We start from the raw sequence: 9,820 nt of genomic DNA on the forward strand, positions 1-9,820 counted from the left end.
GGATGGGATGGGGTCAGGTCAGGATGGGGACAAGACAGGTCAGGATGGGATAGGATGGGACTAGGGCAGGATGGGATGAAGTGGGATAGGGACAGGGCAGGATGGGATGGGATAGGATAGGATCAGAGGAGCTAGGGAAGGATGGGATGGGGTCAGGTCGGGATGGGGATGAGACAGGTTAGGATGGGATGGGATAGGATGGGATTAGGGCAGGATGGGATGAGGTGGGACAGGGACAGGTCAGATCGGGATGTGATGGATGGGATGGACAGGATCGGGGGGGGGGGGGCGAGGGCAGGATAGGATAGGATAGGATGGGATGGGCCGGGGTCGGGCCGGGCCGGGCCGGGGCAGGGCAGGGCAGGGCAGGGCCGGGGCAGGGCAGGGCAGGGAGGGTGGCCGGGCCGGGCCGGGCCGAGCCCCGGAGCCCCGAGCCCGGCGCGGGAGGTGGTGCCGGGCCCGCTCCCCCGCCCCCGCCCCGCGCCGTCCTTTGTTTACATGGGCCGGTGGCGGGCGGGGGCGGCGCCGCGGGGGCGGCGGGCGGGGGCAGGCGGCGGGCGGGAGCCGCGCTCGCACCAGCTGTTTCCCGCCTTGAGCCGCAGGCAGAGGCCGCCGGAGCCGGAGCCGGAGCCGGGCCCGGGCGCCCCCCGCCGCCCCCCCGGCATGGAGTACTTCATGGTGCCGGCCCAGAAGGTGCCGTCCCTGCAACACTTCAGGAAATCCGAGAAGGAGGTCATCGGCGGGCTCTGCAGGTGGGGGCGCGGGGGAGGCGGGGGGACCCCCGGCGGCGGAGGGGCGGGAGGGGGGGGGAGCAGCAATAAAAAAAAAAACCACACGTTTTTAGGGTTTTTTTTTGGCGGCGGAGGGGAGGGGGCGCGTTGCCGGGGGGGAGCGCGGCGCGGCCGCCGCAGCCCCACCGCCCGCACGTGGTCCCGGCCGCGCACATGGGGCCGGGCGGCCACGCGTGGCCGGGAGCGGGAGGCGCCGCCCGGCCGCCCCCGCCGCGGGGCTGGGGGGGGGCTGCGGGGGTGGGGGGCCGGGGGTGTGTGCGGGGGGGTGGGGGGGGGTCCGGCGGGGTGTGCGCGGGGGGGGTGTGTTTACTGCCGGGCCTGGCCGTGACTCTGCAGCCCTCCCGGAGGAGGCGGGTCGTGCCCGGGGCTGCCGGGACATGTAGTGCGGGGAGGCGGCGGCACAAAGCCCGGGACGCGCCGGCGGAGCCCCGGGGGATCGGGGACCCGCACCCCCGGCTGCCCGTCCCCCCCCCCCTCCCCGGCCCCGCATCGGGGCCGGAGCCCCGGGACTGCTCCGCGCCGGCGGGGCCTGGCGGGGAGGCGGCGGCCGGCGGGGCCCCGCCACGCGTGGGGGGCGGCACAGGCCCCTCGGGGCCACGCGGGGCGGCCCGCGGCGCTCCGGGCCCCGGGGGGGGTACAGGGACCCCCCCGCCGCCCCCGCGGGCCTTGCCCCGCCGTGAGGCGGGCCTGAGCGGCCGGGCCTGCCGCGCCTGGGGGGCGGCGTGGGGCCCTGTGGGGCAGTCCGGGCCCGTGGGGCCCAGCCCGGCCGTGGGGCAGCCAGGCCCCGCTGCACGTGTGGGGCAGGCCCGGCCCTGCCGTGGGGCAGCCTTGCCCCGGCTGCCGCACGCTCCCCCCATGGGGCAGCCCTGCCCCACGGGCCCACCCGCGGTGGGGGGTTGTGTCCCGGGGATGCTCGGGGGGTGCCCACCCCTCAGGCCCCGGGGGTGCGGCTGTGGGGCAGGGGTGCGGGGCTGTGGGGTGGTTGCACCGGGGTCCCCCACCTGGGTGACTGCAGGGGGCTGTGGGCCCGTGGCCGGGGTGGAGGGGCGGCTGTGTGGGGTGGGAAATGCAGCCGTCCTGCCCGGGGCCCGGGGTCTGCGTGGCCCCACACCTGGTCCGGCATGGGGCAGAGCTCTGGGGGAGCCTCGCTGCCTTTGCACTGCCCCGAGCTGGGGACGCCCTGCCTGGGGGGCTGGTGGTGCAGGGGGATGCCCTGCCTGCAAGCTGGGGGTGCGGGGGGGGGGGTGCGGGGGGGCACCCTGCTTGTAACCTCGGACAGCCTGCCTGAAAAGCTTAGTGAGCTCGGGGATGCCCTTTGTGCAAGCTTGGGGACACCCTGCCTTCGGGCTCCAGCAGCCTGGGGATGCCCTGCCTGTGATCCTGGGGACACCCTGCCTGCCAGCTCCCGGCACTCGGGGATGCCCTGCCTGTGATCCTGGGGACACCCTGCCTGCCAGCTCAGGTGCACCCTGCTTGCAACCTCAGGGGCAGGCTGCCTGCAAGCTTAGTGAGCTTGGGGATGCCCTTCCTGCAGGCGTGGGGATACTCTTGCTTCTGAATTGGGGGACACCCTGCCTGTGACCTCGGGGAGCTTGGCGAGTCCCTGCCTGCATGGCTGTGCCTCCCTGGCGCACCAGTGCACACCGCAGCACGAGTTGCAGATGTGAGCAGGCGGAGTGGGGCATCTGCCACGGGCCTGCCAAGCTCCAGGTCTCTGTGCCAGGCCAGGGCAGTGCTGCGGCAGTGGCCGGCTCAGACACCCCCGTGGGTTTGTTTCCCTCGAGGTCTGGGCGAGTGCGATGTCCCTGCTGGGCTTTACTGGGGGCTGCTGTGCTACTGAGGTGGGAAGCACCAAATTCTACTTGCCCAACCCAAACCCCACGGCACTGGCACCAGGCTGGGGACACCCTGGGGGCTGCTCGCCGGTGCTAGGGCTGTGGTGGGTGCCACCTGCTCCCCCTGCCTCTGTCTTGCCCCATCCCTGGTGGTGCTGGGTGCCTGGCAGGCTTCTGAACCCGTGGGTTTTTTCCCTCCTTTCCATATTTTGCTGTCACTTCTCAGGTCTCTTCCCAGGAAGAGCAGCTGGGGCAGGTTGCGGGGGGTCTGCCGGTGAGGAAGCAGGCTCTTCCTCCTTCCCCGGTATTTAAGAAACCGCTTCCGTGCTGCCCGGTCCTGGGCCTCTCCATCCCATTCCCCTTGCACGGCCGCAGCTGGCAGTCCGACATCCCAGAGCAGCGCTTTGGCCGCCTCCCCGACCTTACCAGGCATCGCTGCAGGGAGACAGGGGACAGACTGCCTGTACAGAGGGATGATGTCCCCGAGACCAGCTGGGGTTTGGCATGTTTTGGGGATGAGCTTGGGGCTGGTTTTTGGCAGGAGCAGGGAGGCAAGTGGGAGCCCTGTGCCATGGTCCGCAGGCAGCTCTTGGTTCATGTGGCTGACGGCTGCTGCCTGCGAGTGGGGCAGACCCCCAGGCACCCATACCAGTTCCACACCCCCCAGGACGCCCACTGGGAGCTGCATGGGAGCGAACCAACCAGTTCAGCGGGCAGTTGGCACCTGGTGCCAGCCTGCACCAGGATGCTGCCTCAGTGGTTGGGGACAAACAAATTCCTGTCCCCCTGGGCTGAGCTGGGGTCCCCTTCCCTGTCCCCATGTACTCGGAGCAGTGGCAGCGTGTTCTCTGGTCACAACAGGCGATGGGTGGCTTGGGAGCCTGCAGGCACTGTGTGGGCACACAGTGGTGCTGTGAGCAGGGCTTGGCTTTGCTCTGGGCTCCCAAACCTCCACAGTTCTGCTGTGGCCTCGCCGGGAAGGTGGGAGGGCTGCCGGGCTTTGATTTCCAGCCCGGTGTTGGCAAGGCATTGGGTGGGACAGTCCTGTCTCCCTGTCCTGGAGCCGATGGGCACCCGAGTGGGAGGCTGAAGCCTGTCTTATCTTGCCCCAACCCTTGTGTTTAGTCTTCAGTGCCCTGCAGCACCCCTGGTGCTGGCAGCCTGGCGGGCGGGTGGTGGGTGCTGGGTGCTTGCTGGCACCCTGGCAGGCGCTGCTGCCGGCAGCAGTGGGGAGGCGAAATGGCGTGGCAGGGGCTGCCAGTCGCGTTGGTTTGGTGTAGTGGCCAACCATTGCCCTGTGCTCAGCGTGTTAATTGCCAGTGCCAGCCACTGCCCGACAGGCTCGGCGTCCCTGCCGTCCAAAATCCTTGCTGGGACCCAGTCGCCCTGCTCCCTGGGGTGTTTTGGGGAAGAAGCGAGGTGTAGGTGAAGGAGCTGGATGCCCACGGTGGTGGGCTTTGCTTGGGGGGCTTGTGCCCTGGGCCCATCGGTGATGGCCTTGGCTGGCCAGAGCCCTCGTTGCCACCATCCCCACTTGCTGCCAGCGGCATTGCCGGCGCTGGGAGGCATTTCCCGGGCCATCTGTGGGGCGAGGGCGTGGGGGGCGAGGAGGCAGTGGCAGGAAGCAGGCAGGAGCTGCGGCTTGGGGTGGGGACGGGGGCTTCTCTGCTGGGAGCTGTCATCTGGAAGCCATCAGCGGGGCGGGAGGGAAGGAGCCGCCTTCCCGGGGCCACACACGCTGGCCAGCCCCGTGGGGACGCAGCCGGCCGGCCCGCAGCCTCCCTCGCCCGCCTGGGGGTCCCCACCGTGCCCTGCCCTCCCCTCGCCCAGGCTGGCCGCCAGCGCTGGCATTGGGCAGCCTGTGTCTGAGCCTGGTGGACCTGGGGGGCTGCAGTGGGGCGATGCACCCTCCAGAGCTTTGAGTACGGGGCTGGAGAAACCCACCCACCCGCTTTCATGCGCACCAGTGCCGCAGCCATCGGCATCCATCAGTGTTTCCCATCCCTTTGGCATCTTGGCATTGTCATTGTGGAGAGAGGGGGGGACATGGCGGGGGCGAGCTGGCAGCAGGGGTACAGTCCCCTTGTCCCTAACCCCAAACCTCTCTTGTAGCTTGGCTAACATCCCGTTGACTCCGGAGACCCAGCGGGACCAGGAGCGGCGGATACGCAGGGAAATCGCCAACAGCAACGAGAGAAGGCGGATGCAGAGCATCAATGCTGGCTTCCAGTCTCTGAAAACCCTCATCCCACACACGGATGGGGAGAAGCTCAGCAAGGTGAGTGGGACATCACTGGGGCTGCGGCAATGTGGGATGCAGATGCCAGTCCTGCACGTGGAAGTTTTTGGCATTGCGTGTTGGGCAGAACAGGGTTGTAAGAGTAATTTGGGGTATTTGCATATGTTAAATCAGTGATGGGGGTCTCTCCTGGGGAGGTTTCTTTGGTGGGAGCGAGCGTGTGATGCAGACCTGGTGTCCTGGAGTGGTCTGGGTGTGTGTGTGACAGCACCCAGCACCCCAGGAGCAGGGTGGCATGTGCCTGGGTGAGGAGATGGTCCTGCTGCAGAGGAGCTGGTGCTTGGCAGCTGGTCGGGTTCCTGAGATGGGTGAACTGGAGGTTCACCATGGTGGAAAGCCCAGGGAAGACCTGGGGGTGAAGCAGACCCTGGATGGAGATGTCGGGGCTGAGCAAGGAGTGGTGGTGCTGCTGCCTCCTGGGCAGGGAGGGAGCTCAGCAGGAGGGGGGGCTTCTTGTGGGGACACCGGAGTCTCTCCTGCCTCAGCGTGCCCCTCCTGGCTCTCCTGCAGGCGGCCATCCTCCAGCAGACGGCCGAGTACATCTTCTCCTTGGAGCAGGAGAAGACTCGGCTACTGCAGCAGAACACCCAGCTCAAGCGGTTCATCCAGGTAGCACCTGCCTGCACACCCCAGGGATGGGATGGGATGGGACAGGACAGTCCCAGCTGGCTGGGGAGGGGATGTCATCGCCTGTTCCTTGGGGTCAGGGTGAGACCTTCTGCCCTAATAAGCCAGGGAATTGAGATGGTTCGCACCCTCCTGGCAGGATGGAGGAGCCCTGTTCAACCCAGCATCCCTTACCTGGCAGGGGGAGAAGGGCTGGGGTCCCATTTTTCCATTTGGGGTATCAGGGTACAGCCCCGTGGCAGTTCCCCCTCTGAGGTGGCCCGGTTGAGCTGTCCTGGGTGTCAGTGTGAGAAGCAGGTTTGCACGAGGCTGTGGGGTGGTGAGGACCAGGAGGATGGGCACGTGCAGGGTGCAGGAGCCCATCTGTCCCCAGGCGTTGCCCCCATCCTCAGGGAGAACCCCTGCCGGGAGCTGTGCTGGGGGGCAGCTGAGGGGATGGCATCACCCCAGTGTGATCTGGATGGTGGGGAGAGCATCGGGGCTGGTCCCCACCCCCCTGACACTTTGTCCCCGTGCAGGAGTTCAGCGGCTCCTCCCCGAAACGGCGACGGGCAGAGGACAAAGATGAGGGGATCGGCTCGCCAGACATCTGGGAGGACGAGAAGGCTGAGGATCTGCGGCGGGAGATGATTGAGCTCCGGCAGCAGCTGGACAAGGAGCGCTCGGTCCGCATGATGCTGGAGGAGCAGGTGAGGGCGCGCAGGGCCGGGCCCGGCCGGCCGTGCGCGGGGTGGGCTCGCCCTCTAGCGGGCTGTGCCGCGCCCGGCCCGGAGCCCCCCAGGGACGCCGGTGCTGCCAGCGCGGCTGCTGCCCTGGCCACCTCTGCTCCATGCTTGGCCGTGGGCTCCCTGCTTCTGCTGCGTCCACCCCACAGAGGGGGGCAGCCCGTGGCTGGGGGTGGGGAGGGTGCCGTGCCGGGAGCGGGCTGGGCTCCCCACTGATGCTGGGGTGCTCTCGGCTGGCAGGTTCGCTCCCTGGAGGCCCACATGTACCCCGAGAAGCTGAAGGTGATCGCTCAGCAAGTGCAGCTCCAGCAGCAACAGGAACAGGTGAGGTTGCTGCACCAGGAGAAGCTAGAGCGTGAGCAGCAGATCCGAACCCAGGTGAGTGTGCAGATGCCATCCCAGCCCACCCTGGCCGTAGCCCACCTGTGGGGACCCCCTGGTAGCCTTCCACCCCCTGAGCGGTGCAGCCAGGTGCTCAGCTGGTGAAATACAGAGGGACGGGATGGTTCAGTGATGTGCTTTCTCGTGAGCTGGCTGGGTCGGACAGCAACGTCCCAGCAAAGCGCTTGTTCTTGGGGAACTGGAAGAGCCTCCCACAGTGCTCGGGTGGGCTGCGCTTGCAGGCACCCCTGTTTTAGGGGCGGGGGGGGATCCATGGCTTGGACCATGCTGAGGCAGCTTGCAGGTGGCTCTGTTCCCCAGTGCAGAGGGTTTTTTATGGGGAAGGTCGCTTTCTGGCGTCAGGGATTCAGCTTGGCGTGAGCGAGCCCATGGCTTTCCAAGGCTGTGCTGGGAGGTGCTGGATGCAGCCACCCACAACTCATCCCACCCCAGTGCTGTGTCCCTCCCTCCTAGGTCCTCCCCACCAGGCATGGGTGGAGAGCAGCTCCCGCTCCGGTGAGCTGTGGGTCCTGCTCCACCTCACACCGGGCGTGTTTCCTCACCCTCATGGGTGATAAATGGGCACCTATCCCATCCGTGGGTGATGCCAGCAAGTCATGATGGCACCACGGCCGGCAGCTGATGCAGGTCATGCTCTCTGTGCTGGCATGGGTGGCTTGCAGTGGCACGGAGGCCAGCCCCATCTCTGGGGTTCACCTCTCGCTGGGTGACCCCTGATGAGTTTTGGGGACCCCCACATCGCTCCCTGCCACCTGCCAGGCTGGGAAAGGGGAGCGGGCGAGCTGGCAGGCGGCGCTGCAGGGCAGGCGTGGCAGGACAGCGGGGCAGGAGCCTTCAGCCTTTTTCCCTGGCACAGTTGGATTTGCCAACAGTGGGGGGAGCCTTACGCCAGCCTGGTGCGGTGAGGAGGCAGCGCAGTGCTGCTACCCGGTCCTTGCTCACTGCTGCCCTCGAGCTCAGCCTGGGGACGTGCCAGTCTGAGCAGCTTCTAAGGGAGGGGGAGAAACCAGCTTCTTCCCTCCTTTGGCTTCTGCAGAGCTGCATCCCGCAGGATTCCTGCCGGCCACCTCCTGGGGAAGTTCAGCCTATTTTTAGGTGAACTCTCCTTAGCCTCCTGCTAGGGTGGATCTTCCCATCCACTGTTTTAGCGAGGATCTCTGAGGGGTGTGGTGGGTTCCCAGCTGCACAGGTCGGGGTGATGGGGAGGGCTGGCGCTTGTCTCACCTGGTTTATAAGCCCAGATTTTTCCCCCTTTGGGATACAGGGAATCCTTCATGTTCTGCTCTGCCAAAGCTAACGGCAGCTTTTAGCTGGCATCCTGTCGCGTCCATCCGGGATGGGTGAACTGGTGCAGCTGAGCTGCTGCTTCAGCTTTTTCAGGCTCTGGAAGGAGTTTGGATTCCACAAACAAGCATGATGCACTCCCCATCGCTGCTGTGCCCAGGTCCCTGCTGACCGGGTTGGGGGTTTTTGCTTCTCTCCCCAGCTCCTGCCATCACATGCTCCCCCAGCACCCACCCACCACCCCACCGTGATTGTTCCAGCGCCGCCTCCCTCCCATCACGTCACCGTGGTCACCATGGGCCCATCCTCAGTCATCAACACAGTCTCCACATCCCGGCAAAACCTGGACACCATCGTTCAGGTAAGGGGGGTAATTGGGGAGGCCAGTGGCGGGGGGGCTTTGGGGGAATCCCAGCCCCCCCCGGGGTGCATCAGAAGCTGGGACACGGTGTCCTGACGGCCGGTGGTTGTCATCGGCAGGCGATCCAACACATCGAGGGAACGCAGGAGAAGCAGCTGCAGGAAGAGGAGCAGAGACGCGCCGTCATTGTGACACCGGCACGCGCCTGCCCTGAGCCCTCTGCCTCCGACACCGCCTCTGACACCGAGGGCAACGACAGTGACTCCATGGACCAGAGCAAAGAAGAGCCCTCGGGGGACGGGGAACTGCCCTGACACCCCCTGGCCGGCAGCTGGGGAGGGGAGATGGGGCGGGGGCGGGAAACGTCAGAGAATATGCTGAAATTTTTAAAAAATACAACATGATTTGGGTCTCTTTTATGACCTTTTTCCAATACTGTAAAGCAGAGCGCTAGAAGCAGGCAAAGGTCACCCTTCAGCCTGGGGGGTGGTGGGCGCTTGAGGGCGGCCACAGCGGGAAGGGGGGGGGGCACGGGGTGCAGTGGGATGGCAAGGGGTGGGGTGGGATTTTAGGGACAGGGGTTTGCAGCCCCCCCACCCCATTTTATCACTGTCCCCCCTCCCCCCACCGTCTCGCAGGGAATCCTGCCAAGCTAGCAGCAGCCCCGGTGTTCCTGATGGTGTTCCCTTGGGACAGGGCCTTCGGTTGGGATCTTAATTTGTTTTTTCCTCCTCTTTTGTGGTTTTTCTTTTTTTCTTTTAATTAAGTGTTCATTTTTAAGCAGGGGGAGATGCCAAGTGACACGGCAGCAAAGGTGGGACAGGGTCCCCTGGCTTCGGGGTACAACCAGCCCCACCACAGCTCCTGCACCGGGCAGTGAAAAACCCTTTGGAGATTAAAAATTCCTGAGATGATGCCATCGGAGCACAGGCAGGAGGGCCGGCATGTGACACCCCCCCGGCGTTCCCAACACCCACCTTCTCGGCATGGGGATGGCAGTTTGGGGGCTGATTTTACTCCCCGCCCCAAGTCTCTGTCCCCATCCCTGTCCCCCCCACCCTTCTCCCATCCCTCCTTTAAGCACTTAATCCGGTTTGCGGGGTCTGTCAGCTCCGAAGAGCTTTTCTATTTCGTGATTGTGTCGCTTGGGTCTGTCATGGCGGGCGGGGGGGGTGGTGGGTATCTCCATTTTTGTGTGTTCCCCCCCCTCGCCCTCGCCACCCCCCACCCGGCTGTAGGGTTTTAGGCCAGTTGTGTGTAGAGCCTTGGTGGTATTTGGTAGGTTCCCCCCCAGCTGCAGCTGTTTCTTGGTTCCTTTTCCTATTTTTTTTTTTTTGTATTTTTTTTACGATTTTCAGGTCTGTGTTGATTGAGAAGCTATTCTATTTTGTTAAGAAAGTGGAAAAAAAAAAAAGAGGCTCGTGCCTTTGTAAAGAAACAAAATAAAGTTTGTACTTGGTTTTTTAGAAGCTTGGTCCTGGCGTTCGTGTTTGTGG

The 9,820-nt window shown here is 65.4% G+C and overlaps 1 protein-coding gene across 1 annotated transcript; it reads left to right on the top strand.

Moving 5' to 3' along the window:
- Window positions 1-434: 434 nt before the first annotated feature.
- Window positions 435-9,793, top strand: TFAP4 (transcription factor AP-4). Its single transcript, XM_055709739.1, has 7 exons — window positions 435-752; window positions 4,739-4,904; window positions 5,436-5,534; window positions 6,071-6,241; window positions 6,518-6,655; window positions 8,166-8,324; window positions 8,444-9,793. The coding sequence occupies exons 1-7, from the start codon at window positions 499-501 to the stop codon at window positions 8,636-8,638; spliced, it is 1,182 nt and encodes a 393-aa protein (XP_055565714.1). The 5' UTR covers window positions 435-498; the 3' UTR covers window positions 8,639-9,793.
- Window positions 9,794-9,820: the final 27 nt, after the last annotated feature.

This window comes from Falco cherrug, chromosome 4, assembly GCF_023634085.1.
Source record: "Falco cherrug isolate bFalChe1 chromosome 4, bFalChe1.pri, whole genome shotgun sequence".
In the NCBI taxonomy this organism is placed as follows: domain Eukaryota; kingdom Metazoa; phylum Chordata; class Aves; order Falconiformes; family Falconidae; genus Falco; species Falco cherrug.

What these genes read in the sequence shown, in the direction of transcription:
- TFAP4 (XM_055709739.1), top strand. Translation starts at nt 499, where the DNA reads ATGGGCCGGTGGCGGGCGGGGGCGGCGCCGCGGGGGCGGCGGGCGGGG. An exon ending in ATGGGGAGAAGCTCAGCAAG is followed by an intron (nt 4,905 to 5,435) that starts GTGAGTGGGACA and finishes GCTCTCCTGCAG; the next exon opens with GCGGCCATCCTCCAGCAGAC. An exon ending in ACCTGGACACCATCGTTCAG is followed by an intron (nt 8,325 to 8,443) that starts GTAAGGGGGGTA and finishes TGTCATCGGCAG; the next exon opens with GCGATCCAACACATCGAGGG.